The sequence below is a fragment of the Hermetia illucens genome, chromosome 5 (genome assembly GCF_905115235.1).
Source record: "Hermetia illucens chromosome 5, iHerIll2.2.curated.20191125, whole genome shotgun sequence".
In the NCBI taxonomy this organism is placed as follows: domain Eukaryota; kingdom Metazoa; phylum Arthropoda; class Insecta; order Diptera; family Stratiomyidae; genus Hermetia; species Hermetia illucens.
In genome coordinates this window covers 70,559,527-70,584,891 of record NC_051853.1, presented here as the reverse complement: position 1 = coordinate 70,584,891, position 25,365 = coordinate 70,559,527, and the positions used below count along the sequence as shown (strand labels likewise).

At 42.8% G+C, this 25,365-nt stretch overlaps 1 protein-coding gene across 2 annotated transcripts in view; it reads right to left on the bottom strand.

Moving 5' to 3' along the window:
• The window catches only part of LOC119657996, a 124,473-nt gene that overhangs the window by 26,264 nt on the left and 72,844 nt on the right, over positions 1-25,365 (bottom strand). The window contains exons 2-3 of one of the 2 annotated variants that reach the window (XM_038065214.1): positions 7,763-8,021; positions 6,289-7,565 (exon numbers count right to left, since the gene is read on the bottom strand). In XM_038065214.1, the coding sequence (XP_037921142.1) occupies positions 6,289-7,565; positions 7,763-7,936 (1,451 nt within the window). In that variant the 5' untranslated portion in view covers positions 7,937-8,021. The remainder of the gene's footprint in view (positions 1-6,288; positions 7,566-7,762; positions 8,022-25,365) is intronic. The other variant, XM_038065215.1, reaches the window with a different exon arrangement.

Here is a 25,365-nt window from a genome sequence, read left to right as displayed (position 1 = left end):
AGAACCCTGTTCTGTTTTTGAACCATCGGTGTAGAAGACGTCAGTATATTCTGGCAAGCATTCTTCTGGATCATCCCAGTTTTTTCTTCGTTTCCCCAATAACTCTTCCAATGCTTTTCACCCCCCACGTCCATTGTTTCCCCGTAGATATGAGCTGCTCCCATTGCAGTGCTCTAAATAAACAAATCCAAAGGCTGCAAATTGAATAATGCATTCAGAGCTGCATCGGATGTCATGCAAATGGCACCGGTGACACCTATACACACTGACTAGTTTTCAGCGAAAACTCTTTTGTTTCACCTTAACCCACCACATTATGGATGCATAAGCGAACATCAGCCTAACGACAGCGACATATACATTACTACCTGAGGGCTAAGTCCCGATATCGGGCCAAAAGTCTGCCTATATAACCCGTAAGCTGGAAGAGCTCGTTTCATCTTTATCTCTACATGTTTGTTCCAAAGAAGCTTCTTGTTTAGAATAACTTCCAGATATTTCACTTCTTTGGAGAGCTAAAGGGTTGTACCTCTCATCCCTGGAAGGCAAAAGCCGTTCAGTTTCCTTCCTTTTTGTAAATAGTACCATTTTGGTTTTATTTGGATTTATTGAAAGTTAATGCCTGAGGCACCAATTATCAATCAAATCAACGGCGCGTTGTGTATTTCTGCACACCGTTTTGAGATCTCGACCAACAACCAGCGCAGCCGCGTCATAAGCTTGAACGTGGGTTGGCAGATTTTGCAGTTCAGCACACAGCAATCTCTGCGTTAGTGTAGCGTAGCTCCACGTAATTAAAGTTTCATCACCATGCTCTCTGGCGGCATCGCAGAGCTTTCGGAAGGGCGCACAGTCAAAAGCCCATTCAATGACCACCAGCAACCCCATCGCGTACGTGCCTTTCAGAGTTGCGTTCTCTATTTTTGAAACCAAGGAGTAAAGAGCAGACTTAAAGGATTTTTCACGTTGGTAAGCATGGTGGCTTTCAATGTGACGCTCAACCAGTCCCTCCAGACATTTCAATGGAAATAATATTAAGCTGATTTGCCTGAAGTTCTTTGGATTTGAATAGTTATCTTCTCCAGGCTTAGGTATGAAGACTACCTTCACCATCTGCCAAGAGGAAGGCAGTTAGCTCAGAGCAAGACATCCTCGAAAAATATTTCTTAGAAATTGTACTAAGTGCTCTATACCCTCCTGCCTGTGTAGATGCTATTCATGCCAGGTGCTTTGAAGTGCTCAAATGATAGTATAGCAGCTCTCATTTTTTCATTGGCAACAACCGCTCTCACAATATCCCAATTCCTTTGGCAACATCTTCGTGTTGAAAGGTTTGCAGAAGCCGTAAATTCCCTTTCTCTCCCTTCTGAGGCCTGTTTTCCCGGGTGGTGTACTTCCAAGAGAGTCTGTATAGGCTCAACTCTGGAGTTCGTGAATGAACCATCTGGTTTTCTTAGAGAGTCCAACTTGGCCGACTCATCTTGGAGCCTGGAAGTCTCTCTTTCACCGTCCAGTTTCATAAAGTATGCTCTTAAAGAGTCACGTATCAAACGTTTTACGAGCCCTCATATTTACGCTGTGAGTTTCTGAAATTTAACCAGTCTTCATTCTAATTACTTTTACAAGAATGGTTGATATCCTGGTGTTACCGCATTAGTCTTGGGAAGTAAGATAGGCCTCTTCAAAGCACTCTAAAAGTGAGCGATTCATAGTTTTCAATTGATCTTCTATCACCAAAGGTGTCCTTAGTCGCCTAGGGAGCTCCACTTTGTCAACAAGAAGTTCATCGAACTTTGTCCAATTGGGTTTCCTAGGGTTCCGTCTTTGTACTACAGACTGTTCGCCTGCAATGGTCAGACTAAATTATAAGTAACGGTGATGTAAGAGTGAGACTCCGTCTAGCACTCGCCAGTCTCTAACAACTTCGAAGTACAGATTGTTAGGTTACTCACTTCTTCTTGGCCCCACGAATGTAGGGGCGCACCCTTTGTTAACGGTCACCAGACCAGTTGATGAGATCAAATCAAACCGATTCCCTTCTCTAGGATTTCATCTGTTACTGCCCGAGCAAATATGCTAAGCGTTCGCTTCACAACCTATGAAGAGTTCAAGAGCACTTGATTTTGCACACATTACCAGATCTCTTAGTTCTTGCGTCGGTGGAGGACACTAAGAATCATAGGGTAAGTAAGCAGAAGCAACTGTGACGTTTCTCCTCTTACCATTAACCTGGTATTGCAAGTTGACGGCAACAAGGTCCTGGGTACAGAATTGTCTCAGCATGGTTGCCTCTAACAATTTTAACATCAGAATGAAGCAGATTCTAGTACCTTTTACTGATTCAATATCACAGATATTGTTAAAACTAACCCATTGCCCATGAACCAGAAATATATAAGGACGGTTCTACAACCGATGTTCAAATGAAGGTCCGTGAAAAGAAACGCCTTAACCACAAAATTTCCCAAAGGCCAATTGGGGAGCTCCCGAGTGTCCCTTTACAAAGATCTTTACGATAAGCTGTGCAGTCAGGAAGTCGACACTAATGCGGAATGGTACTTTGCTTATCGACCGACGAATAGCGATAGATAGATGGCGAGAATATTTTGAGCAGATTTCAATGGAAGAATTTGTTCATTCTCCACTGCCACAAACATTGCCGACATTTGGAGCAATTCTACCTATAAGAGAAGTCGAGGAGGCAATAAAACCAATGAAATCGGGGGAACCAGAAGGGCCTGATAACATCCCATCTGAGCTCTGGAAAGTGAATATTTGGGGAATTATTCTGGAAAGTAGAACACCATTTTACTAGCAAAAATGTACTACAGTTTCAATTTGGAAAAAGATAGATAGTCCAGCAGAATGTTCAAATTTTTGAACGGATTCTTGACAACCTTGTTCGCGAAATCGTTCAAATAACCGTGAATCAACCCGGTTTGTCAAGGACAGAGGAACTACGCAATACACGTTACGCGGTTACTCATGGAGAACAGAAAACCTTTTTACATTGCATTTCTGAATCTGGAAAAAGCGTTTGACGGTGTGCCACACGAACTCATCCGGTATGCTCTATGACAATACCTAGTGCCAGAAGAACTCGTGGGCGGGATTCAATTTCTCTACCACTATCTGAAAACTAAGGTTCGAAGTATACGGTCTCAGATTGAATCTGAAAAAAACTGAATGTCTGGCCTCCGATCCTAACGAAAGAGGTGCTATTACTGTCAGTTGCAGTAACCTGCCCAGAACTAAGCAGTTTAAATATCTCGGGTCAATGTTATCAGTCAATGGAAATTGCTTCACGCATTAGCGCAATCTGGATGAAGTGGCATTCCACAGCTTGTGTTGTTTGCGATTGATGTATCTCAAATCTAAAATTTATGGCAATGTCGTCCGCTCTGGCGCGCTCTACTGTTGTGAGTGTTGACCGACTATAAAAGACAATGAAGGGCGTCTCGCGGTAATGGAGATGAAGATGTTGAGTTGGACTAATGTAGTAACACGCCTTGATCACATCCTAAATGTGAATATGGGGTTGCACAGATCGTGGAAGAATTGCAAGAGAGGCGTCTTTGATGGTATGGTTACGTAAATCGCGCTAAGAAAAATTCACTTGCGAAGATTGGTCTAAACATCAAAGTTGATGAGAATAGACCAAAAGGACGGCTGAAACAACGGTGGCTTGATACGCTGGATGGGGATTTAAAAGCCTTGAGATCGTATCCAGGTCAGGCCTTTGATAGAACAAAATGACGAAACCGATCACGACGAGTCGACCCCAGTTGTGAATGGGAAAAAGGCTGAAGAAAAACAAGACTGAATGGAATCTACGAAACTAATGCAAGTGGCATCAATAATTAGCACTTGCAACTCAAGTAGTGCCTTCCGCAGTTCTCAAAACGAATTCATTCAAGTTAATTTCAAAAGTAACAAAAGTAAGGCGCCCCAAATTCTAAATGATGTAAAGTGTAAACTGTCAGTCGTCTCGTATCCCAAAAGTCCAATTTTCGGAATTTTTCTGCGTGATGGATTGCGAGCCGGACTTATTGTATATTGCTTCATTTGATAGAGCTCTCACCGCGCTTGTATTTTGACTTTTAGTTCCCCGGTTCTTCTGCCGAGCCTTTCTCTCTTATTTTACGACAGAATTATTATTAATGTATAATATTTTGGGCACTTGGGTGTTCTTTGATCCGAGATAGTAATATTGGGTTGGAGAAAAGGAAATGTCGTATTTGTGATCGCAATTTGACGCTTTATTTAACATGCTTAGAATTATCCGATTTAAGTCAAATATACGCCGTTTTGTTCGCAAACTTGTTGTCATTTAGAAGGCAACTTTATGATGCCCCCTTATAAAACCCCCTCCTTATTTGCAAAAAACTCAGACAGCCAGTTTTCGTAAGCCTCTTTTGAGGCCAACTTAGTAGAAACAAGGGCGTTTTGAATAGACCGGAGAAGATGGTAATCACTTGGTGCCAGGTCCGGACTATACGGTGGGTGCGATAGGATATCCCCATCTGAGCTCCCGTAGCTTCTGGCGGATCATCAAAGATGTGTGAGGCCGAGCGTTGTCCTGGCGGAACACAACACCATTCCTATTGACCAATTTAGGTCAATTGCCTGCTTTAAACGGTCGAGTTACTCACAGTAGAGGACCGAATTGAGGCTCTGGCTATAGTTGAGCAGCTCATAGTGGATGATTAATCCCAATCCCACCAAACACACAGCAAAACCTTCTTGGTCGTCAATCCGGGCTTGGCGATGGTTTGGGCCGGCTCGCCGCGTTTCGACCACGATCTTTTTCGCTTGAGATTATCGTAGGTGATCCCCTTTTCATCACCAGTCACCATCCGCTTAAAAAATGGGTCGAATTCGTTCCGTTTCAGCAGTGCATCGCAGGCGTTGATTCGGTCCAAGAGATTTTTTTGCGTTCACTCGGGTGGCACCCAAACATCCAGCTTTTTTTTGGAATCCAATCTTCTGCAAATGGTTCCAAACGGTTTTATGGTCTATACCCAGTTCCTGGCCAATCGAGCGAATGCTCACATGCCGGTCTACTTGGATGATTCCGACGATTTTATCGGTTCCTGCGACGATTGGCCTACCAGTACGGGGTGTATTTTCGACATCCACTACACCAGAACGAAATCGATCGAACCAACGCTGTGCTGTGCGAATCGTTGCAGTATCGGGCCAATTAACTTCACAAATATTTCTTGCTTGGTGGACTCCATCTTTGACGCGCTATAACTTGAGACTGAAACATATGAGCACAACACTGTCCAAGAGACATTTATAGCACAGATTGTCGTCTTCAAATCGCTGTATAGTATGACCCGATGCGATAACTATAACACAAGATATGTTTAAGTGTCGCCATCTATTGACAAAATACGACATTTCTTTTTCCTCAACCCAATAAATGAAGAACTTCGCATGGTGTAGGCCATACACTCGTAGATGTGTTGACGAAAAGGCGGAGTGTATCGCAACCATATATATGAGACAAAGCTAGGGTGTTGAAGGCAGTAACAACTCAAGTACCGCGAAGTGGTTGAATATCAACAGGAAAAGTTAACTGAGTTAATTTTTTTAAGAAATATCAAGACAGCAATAGGTCGGAGGAACTTCAGTCGCTAACAGCTCGGCATGTTTACATTTTACTCTAGTCATATTGGTTGAACAAAATGGGTAGCATCTGATGACCTATGCTAATAAAATTTGTACGCAATTTACTTCAGATCTGTATTCAGGTCGAAAGCTATCTGAATGTTCCAAATATTTTCGTCTACTTTTAGGAAATCTAATCAAGGAGGGCATTTCTTTGTAATAACCCACTCAAAAGAGAGCAATTTAATTTCCTTCAATGATCAGGGCATCCCATTTTTTTTTGTACTGAATTGTTTGGAAGCTCTACGATGATATGCTGTCATTTATAAGTTGTGGTAATTCCTGTATTACTGGAGAACAGGAGATTTTGAATTGACTAATATCATCGTACAGTTATCATCACCAAAATCGATTTGAGTCTGTTCAACAGAGGCTTGTCCTCTACAAATAAACTTTTGTTGATACATTGATTGTTGACACGACTTATAAAAAGGGGATGTTAGGTATATGAGATAAACTTCGAGGCGGCCTTAGAAACTGATCTAAATTCCATTGATAGCCAAGCCAAATACGTTCAGCATCTTTTCTACTATTCCATTGTTGCACAATGTTGGCGGGTTCGAGTTTGAATTATTGAGGAAGAACATAAACACAAGGACAATTTATACTTACTTGTCATACTGAAGTCCGACGCATAACATTCCTGTCACAGCTGGCGCAACCTGTTCCAAATCTGCAAGCACCACAGACGATTCCGAACTGACTGAGTCGCAGGAAATAGCCCTCTGCAGATTTATGCTATCCATTGATCCTCTCTCACTATCTAGGGATGTTTGTGAAGTATTATGTCGTCCTAAACTAATGCTAGACTCTTGTCGCAGAAGTGATCTGCCGAAGCTCCATGTTTGGTTACCATTTTTAGTCAAGTGATCTTCCGAGAACGTTTTGTGCATTGTGCTTTTGTCAAGGAATGGATTCGTACAACTTAGTCCTGAGGGCGTTTTGATAAATTCACCGTTCCTAGAAAAGATCTTATGTAGATCGCCATCGGTGACTTCAGTTTCCGAAAACGATCGATTTCGGAAGTTTGTTTTGAGCAACTTTTCTATGTCATTGAATGTATCTTTGCTGGGAGGCTCTGGTTGCTTTTGAGTTTCGGTGAAAAGTGAATCTGGTGATGTTTGTTTTTCCTCGCACTCTTCAATAATTGTCCCGTGCGGGCTAGAGCTAACGGAGTTTATAGTTTCCCTTGGAGGTTCGGTAAGTGAAGATCTATCTAAGAGCGATGTAATTTTCGCTGGTTCAAAATCGAAAAATAGTTTGCTATCTACATCAGTTTTAGGAGCTGGCTGTGTGAAAATGTTCGCATTGCTACATTCCTTGGCCTTTTGAACGCAATCCACCGTAAACGGATTCTTAATGTTACTCTTATGCAAAAGTTCTAATTCCCTTTTTTCTGTGTGGCCAGAATTTTTTTGATTGTCTGGAAGTTCATGCAAAGATCGCAGGGTCCCGTTCAAAAAGGGGTTTGTACTCGACGTTTTATAGCCGTTTTGGATTTTACTAACTGTCTCTGATAGGTTTATCGGGAGCTGCTCTTTGGCACCATTTGGAGATTTAGCTGGACTGGACAATTGTCTCTTGGCTACAGGCCTCGGTATCACGGTTGATGCGAGATGCTCGACGGAGTCGAGACTCCTTTGTTTGTTAGGCGGTTTGGTGTCTTGTGGCGGCGTTTTAGGCTTTGTACTGATTTGAGAAGGCGCTGGTGCCGGAGCTGGTCGCAAAGGTTGTGGTGGAATATCGTTTTGTGGAAGATTCCAAGCGGGCAAGGTAAGTGAACTCTGGCCAACTTGTTTGTAATCACGATCTATTGAATCGAAGCGTTTAAAGCTTCCACTTGAGCTAAGTAGAAAATCTGATCCGGAGTGTATCTGAAAATTGACGGGCTATTACAGTGTGGTTAATATCAGAATCATTGAATGTTGAATTATTTGAAATGAGGAGTAATTTGGTTGTAGCAGAACTAATCAACTTTAGCACATCCATGTATTTTTAAGTTATTGTTATTCATTTAATCTACGTAAAATTCTTACTGAACTATTAATCAAAATATTTGCTCTTTGAACTAGGTATAAGACCTTACCATATAACCATTCGCATTGAATAATTTGCTTTTCGACAAACCAATTTTCTCCTCCCGGTTGGATCGAACCCATGCTGTAGCTCGAGGACCGAGGTAATGGCACGCAAATACAACCATTAGTAAGAGTAAGGCAACGACTGCAAGACTAGTAATGGTTGTTTGGAAACTGTCCATTTTGCCATTGAAGTTTGTTGAAGCTATTTCTATACTACAGATCCAATCGTTACAGAGGTCGTACGAAATTATCAATAGAAGACACCTGAAAAGAAGTAAAATGTGATTAGCTATAGTAAGACATAATACTCCTAAAAGTTAAAGCCTCTCTTAAGAAAAAATCTGAATGTTGATTAAATTTGGTGGAGAGACAAGGGCCCTCTCTGCAGTTCCCTTTGCACATCGCAACGATGCAAAAAAGGGGGGCCCAGTAACTTTTTAAAGAGTAGTGACCGCCATGGGTTTTTAGCAGGAGTCGAAAAACAGGACCTTTTTCTTCTTTCTGGATATTCTCCTTACATCGTATCTCTTTGGAAGTGGGTTTGGCAAAGCAAACTTTACTATGATGATACCGATAGGACCCCTCATTTGAACCACTTAAGGGGCGGGGAGGTCGCTGCGAGTTTTCTGGGCAATTGTATGGAGACGGGTCCCGTCTCTCCCTTCATACTCTCCTTTACCGTTTGGGGGGTGGGGCTCAAAGTTAATTTCTCACATATTGACATGAATGTATCCCCACTTTCGGGAGCAATGGCGTTCAACGGGGTTGAGTTAAAAATCAACCCCTGCCAAAACTATAATTCAGCCGTCAGTTGAAAAATAATGCGCGATGTAGTGCAGCACACCACGCGAATGTTTCTGTTGCCCAGAAGGTTTCAAACAAAACTGGAAAAGGGGGACAAATCTCACTTGCTGGTGAAATGTACCAAACATACGTTTGTTCCTTCCGGTAAATGCAGTCTCTCAGAGCTTATCTGAAAAGGAGAGTAAGGCTTTCTCAGGTTTCCTACCATAATATTACACATCTGAAAACCTTTGTCAATAGTCGCCCCGTTGTTTCATGTTATCGGGAAGGAAGGAAGTATTACTTTGACGTACGAAGCAAACATCCGTAGATTAGAAGCTGGAAGTGATAGTGGACAAGTCACACTATGGATATGTAGTGGAACTAATTCGCATGACTCCATTGGCACATGGGTACGGTTGATGCATCTGTGGATCATTGGCAACTACATATGTAGATATGATAAATATTTGGATTCAGAAAAGGCTTTAATAATTTATTTTTGAAATGTTTTCATGTCGAAATTGGTTTGTAAGATTACAAGATCCTTGGGCATTTCGCAAAACTGTGAAGTAATCTGAATTTGGAATATCTTATCTTGTAGATTATAACCGCCGGATGACTGTGTATTGCGAACTTTTTTGAATCAACATGATTTAAAAGGAGTACAATAATTAAGATAGGATTGTAATGACTTAGAAGATTACGATGTGGTAAAAAAATATCCGAGCTGACCGGAATCAACTAAAAGAACAGAGCTTTCCTAAAATTCTGTAGAAAATTCGAAATTGACCGTGAATGAAATAAATACAACTCCACTGAAATGTCACGTCGACACGGCTCTGTGTTAGTAAGGTCGATTACTTCGAGGATACATTCTCAGAACTCCTCCCCAATCTTTTTTCCTTTGCGGAGATTTTAACCACCCCATGCTCCACTGGCCTAATCATCCTAACCTTCCAATTCCCTCTAACAACCTTTCCTATTCTTCCCTTCAACTTTTTTCCTCTATGAACACTTGCTCTGTCCTGAATTTCAATATCACCAAAAACTCCTTGGACCGCACTCTCGATCTCTTCCTTTCCAACCTCCCCGAGCGCCATCTCTCTTTATTTCCTTGCACACCTCCGTATGTAAAAACTGACGCTCACCACCCCGCGCTTGAATTTGAAGCGGAGTTCCCTCGTTCAAACTTCAAAACCGAGCGTAAATCTATTAAGTTCAACTTCCGCAAAGCCAACTTTAACGGTTTGAACTCAGCTTCAACTGGGTTCATACACTAAGTAACTGAACGTGTGATCGAGCTCTAAGAAACTCTTATAATATCATGTCCGATCTCCTCTCCAGCTATGTTCATTTTTTCTCTGCTTTTCTACGTTCATACCAAACTTGGTTCACAACGGAGATTCTTAAAAACATTGGCCTGAAACATGCATTGCGGAAGAAGTTTCAGACTTCTAAAAATGACGCGGACTTGGCTCACTTTAAGGCTATACGCTCCACTGTGAAGTCTATGGTTAAAAACGCATAAAAGGTAATTATTGAGTGTCGAATCTGCCTTTGCCCGGGGTAACTTCAAACCCTCTTGGTCTCACACTCGCTATTCTCGTAATCCCACTCAATCTCTCTCTTCTTCTATCAGCTGACTCCATTGCCAACTTCCCATAACAATCCTGCGACCTTCTCTGCACCTTATCATCCCTCTCCTCAAGAGCGGAGACTCTTCTCTTGCTGTGAACTTCCGCCCCATTTTTCTCCTCTTGTCCCAAAATTCTGGAAAGATACGTCAACGACTGGTTGATTGGGCACGCGGTCACCTCATTGTCAAAGAGCAGCATGGTTTCGTGAAACATAGATCGACCCTTCAAACCTTTTGGTCTTTATCAACTTCGTTGCTAAACGCTTTAATTCACGACAGGAGGTACATGCCATTTATACTGATTTATCCAAAGCCTTTGATACCGTTGACAATAATATTCTCCTCTCTAAACTCTCACTATTCAACTTCCCTGCTTCAATCACTTCCTTCCAAGACCTGGGTGTAATATTCGATTACAATTTTCGTTTCAATTCCGACTCTGTCTCCTTCCTTAGTTTTAGGCGTTTAATAAGCCATCTACTTGCTCCTCCCTTTGAGGACAACATGTAATAAGGAATTCGTTTCCTGTATATTTATCATCATCGTCAACGGTGCGGTATCCGGTCTAGGCCTGCCTTAATAAGGAACTCCAGATACTTCGGTTTTGCGCCGAGGTCCACCAATTTGTTTCTGTATATTGTCTTCATTAAGTAAATATCACATGAAAGGTCTCGAGGAGTACTTTTTAACATTGATTGCAGAGGGGGCCGGGCTCGGAGGCCCTAAAAAAGTCGATTACTTCAAGGATCCGTTCTCAGAACTGAAAAATTGAAAATTTCTTTGTTGAAATTATTATTTTCTCAGAGATAAAATGTCAGTACCAAATCTTCTTCTTCTTTTTCTTCAACCTTAGTCCGGTTCACAAGCGGGGTCGGTTCGTCGTGATCGGTTTCGCCATTTGGTTCTATCAAATGCCTGATCTTGGTGCAATCACGAGGCTTTAAAATCCCCATCTAGCGAATCAAGCCACCATTGTTCCGGCCGACCTTTTGGTCGCTTACCATCGACTTCGATGTTCTGTCCAATCTTGGCAAGTGAATTCTTGTTAGCGGGAATTACGATACCCTCGAACACGCCTCTCTCGCAGTTTTTCCACGATCGGTACAACCCCATAACGATCGCGGATATCCTCATTTAGGATGTGATCAAAACGTGTTATGCAACTACTCCAACGCAACATCCTTTCCATTACCGCAAGACGCCGAATATTGTCTTTTACAGTCGGTCAACACTCAGAACCATAGAGAGTGACAGCAAAATATTCTTTCATTAGAAATCAACAAAACTTTTCATACTTGAAGCGTTGATCTTCCGGTTTCCGACTTTTATATTTATATTTGCGGCGCTTCCCTATTTAGATGGCACCCAATACCTGAAAATTTCAAATTCAGTGCTATTGCAATTGACTGGAGTTCAAGAAGATTGCTGGGGCCAACAATGTTTTAAAATTTTTACTGGACTCAAGCAGCAAGAAATTTTTGAAGCTGCATAACCATTTTTCTCAGACAGCGTGCATACTTAAATAGTTGCTATTTCTGTCTACTAATAAACAAGTTTGTTTTAGTCTGTAGTGATGCTCAAGTAGCAAGTTGTTAGTTTTTTCAAAATTTTTTAATTCTTGGCCATTTTTATAAATTGTATTTATAATTAAGATCACCCTGGGTCTTTCGAAAATAAGATAATGTATCAGGACGAAAATTCGAGGAATTTAGATCTTCCCAGCGAGTCGAAGAAGGGGATTTCATAAAGCCACTGAACAAGGGCCTTAATTGGGGTATTTGAGTCCCTTCTGCCACAAAAATTAAACCGTGGAATCCGGATAATACATGTATATGTACATCGATTATTCGTATTTCTAGATAATTCGTACAAATTTGTCGGTCCCCAGAGTTATCTTTCTTTATTTATGCTCCTGATAATTCGATATCCCGATATTTTGTACCAAATCGCCAGTATCTTGATCATATGAATTATCGGGATTCTACTGCACTCGATCACTTCAAGGAATACCTGGGAAGCTCAAAAAGTTAGTTCAATGTTCTCATTGTGGAACAGTTTAGATTCCCACTCCACTTGCCTTTCGTTAATTTCGAGAAAATTGTAGGCAGCTACAACAGAGAGTGTGTTTAGAGTTCTATACGTAGGAAGGAAAATGATAGATATTATCAGAGTGGCATATCATAGCTATCAATGCACTTAGGAGGAGTAAAACCCCTGGGCTTGGCGGTCTTCTTGCAGAGTTAGTCAGCGGTGGTCCTGCAGTTTCTGCAGATCTGCTATGTCCACTCGTACGGAAATTGTGCAAATCCGAGACCTTTCTCAGAGAGTGGAAGAAGGGGTCTTGAGTGCAACAATCGGAAGGATATTTGCGTACTTCTTGCGGTCGCAACGATAATAGTTACAACAATCCTTCAAAGCTTGATCGGGAGAGAACAGGCTGGTTCTGATTTTTCTGCATCGTTCACATCAACCCTACGGATCATTTTGGAATATCGTGAGGAGCTTAGATTTTCGCTGGGGGATATATCTGGCGCAAAACCGGAATGGAGTTCCTTATTAAGGCAGGCCTAGACCGGATACCGGTTGTTGCGCCGTTGATGATGATGATGATGATATATCTGGCGTGATATACACAAAAAGGGTATTCTGGAGAAACTAATAGCTATTATTAGGGCGACATATGATAGCACAAAATGTCACGTCCATCGAGGTAAAATCTCTTGTTTAAAGCGGACTCGGTCAGCGTTGTATTTTGTCACCGACATTTTTTCTTCTTATTATCATGTTTGTATCAGGCTTTTGACAGAGCAAAATGACGCAACCGGTTAACCGGGTAACAAAGGCTGAAAAATAACAATAACAGGAAAAAGCGACAGAAATTGCTATTAGAGCGGCGAGTTCCTCCTGTTCTCAATCCAGATATGTTTGCTGGTTTAACTGTTTGCCCACATTTTTGGAAAATTATATTCTTTGCCGGAAACGAGAGGTCTGGACTAAAAAAAGTGGGAGACAGTCAGCCATCAAGTGGATTCGGACTTAGGTCTAACAAATTTCAAAAACAAGTTAGTTCTGTTTCAGCCAGCATAGGCTAAGATCAGACCCCTTTCAACCTAAAAATAATTCAGACCCACGTCAGGTTGCTTTCAGGCGAAGGTCCGGTAGATTTGTTAAGCTGCCTCTGCTCTGGACAAAACCACCAATCATAATTTTTAGCAAACAATTGTTATCAGCTTAGTCGAAGTGCTTGAGATCAGATGTCACAGTCCACTAAAACCCTTCATACTCTCCGGTAAAGCAGCATTAAGGACGTCATAGACGACAAGAAGAAATGTTAACGACGTCAGGATCCCTGTTCGATTTCGTTTTTGATTTCGAATTTCCGGGGATTTTCTTTCAATGCAATGGCATACTTCAAATTTATTTCCAACTGCTATGCACGGACTTCATTCAAAAATATGCAACTTGCACTTTCGTCCAGAATATAATTCCTGTTGTTTGTGAATGCCCCTAAGAGAGCTTTTAACCACTTCGGTCGCACTGCTCCCTGGGCAGAGGTGGGGTAGTGTCTGATGAGTTACCTGTTCTTTAGACACGACAGCAAATTGTATATTTTTATTCCATTGACATAAGGAAAGAGCCTCATGTCCTTTAATTAATATTTAATGACTCCTTGTTTCACCCAGGAGTAATAAAACATTTTGTTAATCAGTCTATTGGTTTGAATTTCTGCCAAGAAGGAACAATTCCCATTAATCAAGGAAATGTGAGACATGGGTTAATCACTTGGATACATATTTAGAATATCCAGCTTAGCACCACTAGTTGCGGCAGTCATGAGGGAAGTTTGTGGCAAACGGCTTAGGGGGCAATTTTTAGGAAGTCTAATAGAACATCATATCCTTCCACTCCACACCAGTATCTGTCTTTTTTATCATCATTTGATGCATGAACAAATTTCAACACATCCCTCCATTAGCTCTATTGTTTCAAGTATTTTAGCTGACCAGGCTTCACTAGGATGTCAATTTGTCCTTGATGAATTTTTCCGGGGTGCTTTTCTCTGCACCTTAATTACACATCCTCGTCATCAAGTTAGATAAACTCTACATAAATTTTAATGAACAAATTTGTTTTATTTATGAGTTTCTGTCATTATTGTTCCCTGGCAGTTTCTGCTTACTTCGCTATTGGAGTTGGAAGCAGATCTTCAGATAGTAGATGTTCATTGTCGTTTAGGCTGAATGAAAGTTAAGAGCTTGTTCCCGGACACCATACCATGGTCCTGGTGTAAACAACGGAAATTAAATATGAACTGCACAGAAGCCGAATGAATGATGAAGTGAATCGGAGATTAGATTTTCTTTCTCTTGAACCTATCATTTAGGAAGAGTCCATTCAGTAGAAGTCGGAGTATTTGCACATGTAGGTAGTTTATGCGATTCTGTTTATGCATTAGATGCAAACTGAAAGGAAGTCGAATTATTTTATTTTAGTCGGTGTGACGAGATAGCATCCTTGTGTGCTAGATGCAATTGAGTGCATGATTTGCGTGTGGATATTGGTTTCTTCGCACTGGGAGGAAGGATGATTGAAAGTAGCGCAAAACTACAATTCACCGAGTCATAGATGCATTATATTTAGTCATTGATGTACATATATACATATATGGTATGTATGAGGCGCTACGCTGTAATAATCAATCTAATTGTCCGATTCTGCCTATGTTCAAATCTCCACTCTTCTGAGAGTCGAAATTACTAACCTGCGCCACTTATTATGTACTCCTGAATGGGGTAAGCGGATAGAGAAAGAGGGATATTTTTGTATTATAAACCAGGGAGCCTAAATTCACTGGGGATAAAAACGCCCAGAATAGCAGAAGAGAGTGTATATCAGCGTGTTCTCATATCAAGGTGAAAGTGTTGGTATAGGCCAGGTACATGCTCGATTTTGGGGGTTATCCTAGTGCAAAAGTTTAAAATATAGTTAATTTTTTCGGAGATTTTATAATAAATTTTTATATATATTCAAGGTACTGAAACAATTATTTTTTAAATTACAACAATATTCATTGCAAAATGAAGTATAGGTAAAAATATTTTCATAAGAAAATAAGTTATTCGATTTATGTGCCATCTGCTGAGGCCTTAAGAAATAATAGCTACATCGCTGAAAAATTTGGCAAAATGGTGAAGTTGAAATTCCCTATAAATAAGGTTGGTTTCTGACCTGTCAAGTTGGCATTTTTTATTCAATTAAAAAGCGCTTAGTTGGTCTTATACAGAAATCTGTATAAAAGATGCTGCCAAAATTTCAATTCGATCGGTTGGTTTGTTTTTTAGAAAGAGTTGCGCGTTTAAAATTTAAATTAGTCATTTTTCTACGATATAGTGATATTTTATCAGTTAATCCTCTATTTTTGGCCGAAATTCACTTTCCTCCTTTTCAGAAAGAGCCTAATGCTCGTTAATGCTTTTATTCTTGCTACGCGAGCCTCTTTTGAAGCCTGTTTGCTTGATAAATTCTGTGCTTATCTTTGTTTTTAGCGTAAGCATTGTCCAACATGACCTATCTTAACATTCAAAATACTGTTTTTCCTTATGCAAGTGGAAATCTTAAAAAGAAGCTGCTGCGCCAGGTTGCTACAGAGTGTGGGATTCTCACTTACTAAAGCCACCCCTATTTTTCCGCCCATATCCCCGCAGACCACCGTGAAGTATTACTTCACGAAAGGGGCTATGATTTACACCAGCATGATTAGATCACGCATCCGACGCGCCTTCAGGGCTCGATTCAATTCCAGCAGCTTTTCGAATATTGCAGGGCGACATCAAATCTCTCTCTTTCAATTGCGAATCTCGGACAATGAAACATAACATGCACCGAGTCCTTGGGTGCAGCGACGCATTGGGGAGAGTCTGGGGTTTCGTACTATTCGAAGCGATCAAGTAGTTCCTGTTTCCTCCGTGCCTCGTAAGGAACTTTGTTAGGTGGTAATTCAGCTGCCTGTGTTTCGCTCGACCCACCTCTCAACACACGGGATCAGTGCATGGGTCCAGCGGCCCTTTTCAAAATTATTCCACCGTTTCTGCAATCTCCTTCCTAACGGCCTTCCGGAAGTCCGCAGTCACAGTGACCGGATATGTCCCGTTTTATTATTCGCTAGGTCTACTTTGACCATTTGCAACTATGCTTTGATGGTATTAATGGTTTCATATCGAAACAGTTCCCCGTCCTCGGGATGCTTCGCACCATTGCCAGGCCCTTTGCAAAATCAGTGAACGTTGCCCCTTCTGGCACGAAAAGACCAAACCGTCCGTCATATATTACGTTCCTCAGCAGGGGCCCCAATGCAGAACCCATACTTTTTCGGTCCGTCATCCGTCTCATACTAGTCTCTCTGAGAGGTAACTCTTGATTATCCGAGCTAAGTGAAAAGTGACACCAAGTTGGTTCTTATGAACCATGCGAACATGATTTTACCAGCCAACTTCAGGGCTTTCTTCGGATTTCCGCTCAACTCGGAGCCCTATTATCCCCAATTCGTCTTCAGATTTCTTGTTCTTCCTCGGTCACCCCGGGGATTGAGAAGACATCTTGTGGAACAGTCGGTTAAGGTCCATTTTCTTCCTGTTGTGGGAAAAGGATTACGAGTATTTTGAACAAGAGTCGTGGGCACTTGGGGCAAATTTCGCCCACGAATCTTGTTCATTATAACCTTGTATGTAGCTCCCCACGGGTTTATATTTCCCTCAAGGCATAGCATTTTAACAATTCTGTTTACCTTCACGTATAGTCTTCTTAAGGCTACTTCGAGGATCGCGGTATTCTTTCCTCGACTGTGTGACTGTCAATGTTCTAGCTTCCCTTTTATCTTTTGGCAGACACGAGGATTGCAACCGCGGAATTTTCGGATTCCAGTAGTAGTTTAGTTTGCTACTATGGAGGAAACTCTGTCGTTCCAACTGGCCCGAGCGCTACCTTTCGCCTTCTGCGTCTTTATACATGTTCGTAGATTCTTCGTGGCGCCGGTTTCGTTTTGATTTCGTCCGTTCTCTAATATGTTATATGATAATTACAGTTAACAGAATATTTATTTTCATGATGTCAATGCTAAATTTTATTTATTTTGCCCATTATAAGCGTTTTGGAGAGCAACTTACTCCCACGGTTTTTTGGTCCACGGACCCCTCGTTTGGAACATACACATAAGTATACAAAAAGAAAGTCTAACGGTTTCGTCCAGGGCAGAGGCAACTCACCAGACGCTGCCTCACTTCTGCCCTGGGAGCAGTGTGGTGGCAAACGCTCCTTGATATAATCGAAAAAACACGACAAGGGTGCGAAATTTATCCAAGTTTAAACCGCCTATAGTTTGGGCCTAAGCTAGGCGAAAGCTAGATTTTTGTTTGGAATATGCGGGATGATGATGGTGGACCGGACCAAATAAGGACCAAGTTACTGCCCGTTTTTTTGGTTCACGGGTGCCACGTTTGGGGTATAGCACATAAGTATACACAAAGAAAGGCTGACGATTTCGCCCAGGGCAGAGGCAACTCATCAGACGCTGCCTCATCGATGTTACTGTTTCGCCATTTTCTGAATCAGTATCTCTTAGGGGGAACACAGAAGCTCGACTTCGAATTATCATATCGCTGCCACCATTTTCATCACCACTCCCACTTTCTGAATAACTGTCAGGACAATCTGATGAATAGTTCAAATAAACCACTTCAATCCTATCAGTGTTGTCGGAAACGGGAAAATTATGTTACTAAAAATGTGGCAAAAAGGTACTAAATGGAACCTTTATATGAGTGTGCCTAGAATTCAACAAAAAGGAAAGATTATCAAGTCTCCTGTTGTATTTTCTATCATACCCATGTAGATTGTACAACGTGACTACCAAACCACTGTTGGTACATTGTTTTAGGAGATAGGCCTTTGGCGGCAATTGGAGTACTCAGTTACGTGACTGTGCTTGTCGATAGCAGATGTATTTAACAGATAGAAAGCTCTGGTACGATGCAGACAAAGGACCTAAAGCATTCATTCATTGGTTCTGTTCTGAGATCGCTACTGTGAAACATCATGTATAATAATCTCCTTAACATCCCAGTTGCTAGTAAAGTCACAATAGTGGGTTACGTCGATGAGACACAGGTGATTGTGGTTGCAAAACATCGCGCTGAAAAACAGTCACTTTTATAAAGAAGTGGCTGAAAGATGCTAGTCTTGCACTTGCGGAAAACACAAATGCGTTGCTTATAACGAAGCGGCGTAAGGAAACCGCTGCTCGTATCAAAATGGGGAAGCATGTAATCATTTCAAAAAGGTCAATCAAATACTTTGGTGTGATTATAGATGCTAAGTTGAACTTTAAGTAACATTTACCACATGCTTGTATTGAGGCGTCCATGGTCAGCATGACCCTGGCAAGGATGATGATATTGGATGCACGCGATGCACTTGTAGGTTGCTTATACCTAGAATGGCGAACTCGGTATTGCTGAACGCCTTAAGAGTGTGCTGTAGTTTTAGAACTATGTGAGATGAAGGGGTCTACGCGGTAGTTGCAGTGATGTCAATTAACGTTTTGGTCGACAAGATGACGGGGAGGGAGGAATCGTTAAGCAGCCGGGAACAACAGACTGATTTCCAGCATCAACGTGTGAACGCAGAGAACCCTTGATGAGATAATCTCTGATATCATGCAGTTTCTCACGGGACATGGTGGATACCGCCTTAAACCGGAGAGCTCACCTAACTATCTCAGCTGCAACGGTATTCCGGAGGATTCGGAACATGTCTTCCTCCATTGTTCTAGAGTCGCAGAGAAAAGGAGACATTGGGAGGAATAGTATCACCGGAAGTCTAATTGAAAAAATGCTTGCGTGCCAGGTGAACTGGAATGCAGTTCAACCTATAGTGGGGTGGACTCTAAATCTAGAGAGGCAGAGGAGGCGAGAAAGATGCGGTTACGAATGCAATCGATGTTTTTGCCAGTTCTCCTATATTTTTTGGTGATAGGGCGCTAAGCTGTGTTTGAAAGGGGAGTCTTTGGAAGAAGTCTTATAAGAGGATTGACGATTCTCTTACCTATAAAGAAGAAATTAATGAGCGATATCGTTTCCGTTGGTCGTGGATGTAATCCGGGTCTCTAAGCTGTGGTGATTGCTATATTTCATCTGTATAGGTAAAGACGACACAATCCAAAATGTCTATGGGGTAATATGTACCATCATCATCAGCGGCGCAACAACCGGTATCCGGTCTGGGCCTGCCTTAATAAGGAACTCCAGACATCCCGGTTTTGCGCCGAGATCCACCAATTCGATATTCCTAAAAGCTGTCTGGCTTCCTGGCCTACGCCATCGCTCCATCTTAGGCAGGGTCTGCCTCGTCCTCTTTTTCTACCATAGATATTGCCCTTATAGACTGTCCGGGTGGGATCATCCTCATCCATACGGATTAAGTGACCCGCCCACCGTAACCTATTGAGCCGGATTTTATCCACAACCGGCCGGTCATGGTATCGCTCATAGATTTCATAGTTATGTAGGCTACAGAATCGTCCATCCTCATGTAGGGAGCCAAAAATTTTTCGGAGGATTCTTCTCTCGAACGCGGCCAAGAGTTCGCAATTTTTCTTGCTAAGAACCCAAGTTTCCGAGGAATACATGAGGACTGGCAATATCATAGTCTTGTACAGTAAGAGCTTTGATTCTGTGGTGAGACGTTTCGAGCGGAACAGTTTTTGGAAGTTGAAATAGGCTCTGTTGGCTGACAACAACCGTGCGGGGATTTCATCATCATAGCTGTTATCGGTTGTTATATATGTTATAAATTATCCTTAGATAGGAGAAGTTGTCAACGGTTTCAAAGGTGTAGTCTCCTGTCTTTATTCTTCCCGTTTGACCAGTGCGATTTGATGTTGTTCGTTGGTTGGTTTTCGGTGCTGACATTGCCACCATATATTTTGTTTTGCCTTCATTCATGTGCAGCCCAAGATCTCGCCCCAATGGCCGCCTGCTCGATCTGAATGAAGGCACTTTGTACGTCTCGGTTCGTTCTTACCATGATGTTCATATCGTCAGCATAGGCCAGTGGTTGGGTGGACTTAAAGAGGATCGTACCTCTTGCATTTACCTCAGTATCACGGATCACTTTCTCGAGGGGCAGGTTAAAGAGGACGCATGATAGGGCCTCTCCTTGTCGTAGACCGTTGTTGATGTCGAATGGTCTTGACAGTGATCCTGCTGCTTTTATCTGGCCTCGCACAGTGGTCAGGGTTACCCTAGTCGGTGTTATTAATTTCGTCGGGATACCGAATTCTCTTTGGTATGGACCAATGATGTTTTGGGCCTATGGGGCTATCCGACCTAGCAAGATAGCGGAGAATATCTTATAGATGGTACTCAGCAACGTGATACCTCTATAATTGCTGCACTGTGTGATATCTCCCTTTTTATGTATGAGAGAGACAATGCCTCAATCGTCAGGCATTGATTCGTCGTCCTATACCTTGAGCACAAGTTGATGAACCACTTGGTGTAACTGGTCGCCTCCATATCTAATTAATTCGGCTATAATTCCATCGGCTCCTGGCGACTTATGATTTTTAAGCCGAGGAATTGCGCGGACTGTTTCTCCTATACTTGGTGGTGGCAGTATTTGTCCGTCGTCTTCAGTTGGCGGGACTTCCAACTCGCCGATGTACTGGTTGTTCAGTAGCTCATCAAAGTACTCAACCCATCGCTCCAATATGACCATTCTGTCGGAAATCAGATTTCCCTCTTTGTCTCGGCAGGATGAGCGTCGAGGTGTATAAGGCTTCATCCTGCTGACTTGTTGGTAAACCTTCCGCGCCTGGTGCGGTTGCTCCTTGTACTTTTCTAGTTCACAGACTTGCTGGTTTTCTTAGGCTTCCTTTTTCCGTCTGTGAAGTCGCTTCTCTGCTCGCCGGAGTTCGTGATAAGTCTCTGCGCGTGCCCGCGTTCTTTGAGAATGCAACATTACTCGGTATGCAGCATTCTTCCGTTCTGTTGCTAGCCTACATTTATCGTCAAACCAGCTGTTCCGACTTTTTTTGCGGCGGGGGCCAAATATGTTTGTGGCCGTATCAATGATAACGTTCGTCAGGTGGTAGTGAAGATCATTTGTTGATGGTTCTGTGTTGTGGATGGCTTCAGTATTCACTCTAACCTGTTCGTCAGAGGGGATTGTGGTTGGTGTCTTAATTCGAGCTCGAAGCACCATGCCAACGAGATAGTGGTCGGAGTCTATATTGGCCCCCCTATATATTCTGACATTCAACAAGGCTGAGAGGTGACGGCGTTCAATCAGCACGTGGTCAATTTGGTTGAAAGTGGTCCCGTCTGGAGCGGCCCACGTATGTGTGTGAACCGCTTTCCGCGGGAACGAGGTACTTCCAACAACCATTTCGTGTGATACTGCTAATCCGTTATCATTGGCAATCCGTTATCATTGGCATCCTTATGTAAGCTATGGGAACCAACGTATCGCCTGAATACGGGCTCCGTCCCTAATTGACTGTTGAAATCTCCAAGTATGATTTTGATATCATACTTGGGACAGGCTTCGAGGGTCCGCTCAACTGCCTCGTAGAAGGTATTCTTCTCCGACTCTGCAGTCTCTTTTGTAGGGGCGTGAACGTTAATGAGGCTTATATTTCTAAACTTGCCTCGCAAAGGCAGAGTGCATAGTCTTTTGCTCATATTTTCAAAGCCGATAACAGCAGGTTTCATTTTTTGGTTGACTAAGAAACCTACTCCGAGCACATGGTTCACTGGATGGCCGCTATAATATATGGTGTAGCGACTCTTCCCCAGGAAACCGGTCCTTGTCCATCGCATCTCTTGTAACGCTGTTACATCAACCCTATATTGGGACAGGGTATCGGCTAGCTGCTCAGCAGCATTCGGTCTGTGCAGGGAGTACACGTTCCACGAGAAAATGCGCAAATCATTAATCCGTTGTCGTTGCCGGGTTAGTCGTTGTAAGATCCATCCTGTCCGAGGCTCATTTCGTGGCTTCGTAACATCGGTTTTCCGTGTAGGGTTGTCAGCCCTACCCAGCCCCCAACCTGGAGGACCAGTTACATTTTGTCCCGTTTTTAGGCGCGGGAGACTCGCCTTCATCCTTCTCCGTCTGCAGTTTTTCATAAAGAAAAAATTCCCAGCGATCACCACGTGGAGGTGGAGATGGGTTTGGTAGTAGAGCTGTTGGTGTTGGTTCAGCAGGCATTTCCCAGGTTTTATGCTCCATCGTGAGTACCAATCCACGTTTCGCCCTGGGACCTATACTATCCTTCATCATCATCATCAACGGCGCAACAACCGGTATCTGGTCCAGGCCTGCCTTAATAAGGAACTCCAGACATCCCGGTTTTGCGCCGAGGTCCACCAATTCGATATCCCTAAAAGCTGTCTGGCGTCCTGGCCCACGCCATCGCTCCATCTTAGGCAGGGTCTGCCTCGTCTTCTTTTCCTACCATAGATATTGCCCTAATAGACTTTCCGGGTGGGATCATCTTCATCCATACGGTTTAAGTGACCCGCCCACCGTAACCTATTGAGCCGGATTTTATCCACAACCGGACGGTCATGGTATCGCTCATAGATTTCGTCATTGTGTAGGCTACGGAATCGTCCATCCTCATGTAGGGGGCCAAAAATTCTTCGGAGGATTCTTCTCTCGAACGCGGCCAAGAGTTCGCAATTTTTCTTGCTAAGAACCCAAGTTTCCGAGGAATACATGAGGACTGGCAATATCATAGTCTTGTACAGTAAGAGCTTTGACCCTATGGTGAGACGTTTCGAGCGGAACAGTTTTTGTAAGCTGAAGTAGGCTCTGTTGGCTGACAACAACCGTGCGCGGATTTCATCATCGTAGTTGTTATCGGTTGTGATTTTCGACCCTAGATAGGAGAAATTGTCAACGGTCTCAAAGTTGTATTCCCCTATCCTTATTCTTGTTCGTGCTTGTGTTTGACCAGTGCGGTTTGATGTTGTTGGTTGATTCGTCTTCGGTGCTGACGTTGCCACCATGTATTTTGTCTTGCCTTCGTTGATGTGCAGCCCAAGATCTCGCGCCGCCTGCTCGATCTGGATGAAGGCAGTTTGAACGTCTCGGGTGGTTCTTCCCATGATGTCGATACCGTCAGCATAGGCCAGTAGTTGGGTGGACTTGAAGAGGATCGTACCTCTTGCATTCACCTCAGCATCACGGATCACCTTCTCGAGGGCCAGGTTAAAGAGGACGCATGATAGCGCATCCCCTTGTCGTAGACCGTTGTTGATGTCGAATGGTCTTGAGAGTGATCCTGCTGCTTTTATCTGGCCTCGCACATTGGTCAGGGTCAGCCTAGTCAGTCTTATTAATTTCGTCGGGATACCGAATTCTCTCATGGCCGTGTACAGTTTTATCCTGGCTATGCTATCATAGGCGGCTTTAAAGTCGATGAACAGATGGTGCAACTGTTGTCCATATTCCAACAGTTTTTCCATCGCCTGCCGCAGAGAGAAAATCTGATCTGTTGCTGATTTGCCTGGAGTGAAGCCTCTTTGGAAGGGGCAATGATGTTCTGGGCGTATGGGGCTATCCGGCCTAGCAAGATAGTGGAGAATATCTTATAGATGGTACTCAGCAACGTGATACCTCTATAATTGCTGCACTGTGTGATATTTCCCTTTATATGTATGGCCTCGTTGCCAATCGTCAGGCATTGATTCGCTGTCCCATACCTTGAGCACAAGTTGATGAACCACTTGGTGTAACTGGTCGCCTCCATATTTAACCAATTCGGCTGTAATTCCATCGGCTCCTGGCGATTTATGATTTTTTAGCCGATGAATTGCACGGACTGTTTCTCCTAAACTTGGTGGTGGCAGTATTTGTCCGTCGTCTTCAGTTGGCGGGACCTCCAACTCGCCGATGTTCTGGTTGTTCAGTAGCTCATCAAAGTACTCAACCCATCGCTCTAATATGCCCATTCTGTCGGAAATCAGATTTCCCTCTTTGTCTCGGCAGGATGAGCATCGAGGTGTATAAGGCTTCATCCTGCTGACTTGTTGGTAAAACTTGCGCGCCTGGTGCGGTTGCTCCCTGTACTTTTCTAGTTCACAGACTTGTTGGTTCTCCCAGGCTTCCTTTTTCCGTCTGTGAAGTCGCTTCTCCGCTCGACGGAGTTCGTGATAAGTCACTGCGCGTGCCCGCGTTCTTTGAGAATGCAACATTACTCGGTATGCGGCATTCTTCCGTTCCGTTGCTAGCTTACATTCATCGTCAAACCAGCCGTTCCGACTCCTTTTGCGGCTGGGGCCAAGTATATTTGTGGCCATATCCATGATAACGTTCTTCAGGTGGTTGTGAAGATCATTAGTTGATGCTTCATCTCCAGGTCCTCTATTGACTGCGGTTATTGCGGCATCCATTTCTCTCTTATAGGTGTCGCGGAGGGTTGTGTTGTGGATTGCTTCAGTGTTCACTCTCACCTGATTGTCAGAGGGGATTCTAGGTGGTATTGTTATTCGAGCTCGGAGCACCATGCCAACGAGATAGTGATCCGAGTCTATATTGGCCCCCCTACTACTATCCTTTGACCGCAATATGTATGATACAAAAAGAAGACCAGGTCGACTTTACTCCAGATCGGCGCAAAACTAAGAAGCTGGGAGTTTCTTACTTAGAAAGGTCTAGATCGGGCACTGGTTGCTTCATTGTCGATGATAATGGGATGTCTGGTAATTTTTTTTCTATATATTAAGGACGTTCAATTTTCCATAGGAGTAGTCATATTTTCTAAGAAACTTTTTGACTATAAAAATAATATCAAGTTATTCACCTAGGCTTAGTATCTTATATCCGAGCAAGAGCTAAGAATAGAATTATGCCTCAGAAAAACAACAAAATCTCAATCTACCAGTATGTGTTTTTGGCCAATATTGAGGAGAGCGGGTTCACCTTTCCTATTTCCGAATAGGCGGTAGAGAAGAAAATGTTATTTAAATTAAAATTTCAAAGATTCGTCCGTACGCGAAGGAAAGATATCTTTCAAAATCTTCCAAAATCTTATTAGGATCTCAAGACACCGTGCGTATGTGGATCTCTAATGTTAAAATACTCCCAACAGCATATCGTCATCTGAGGAAGGAGTATTAAACT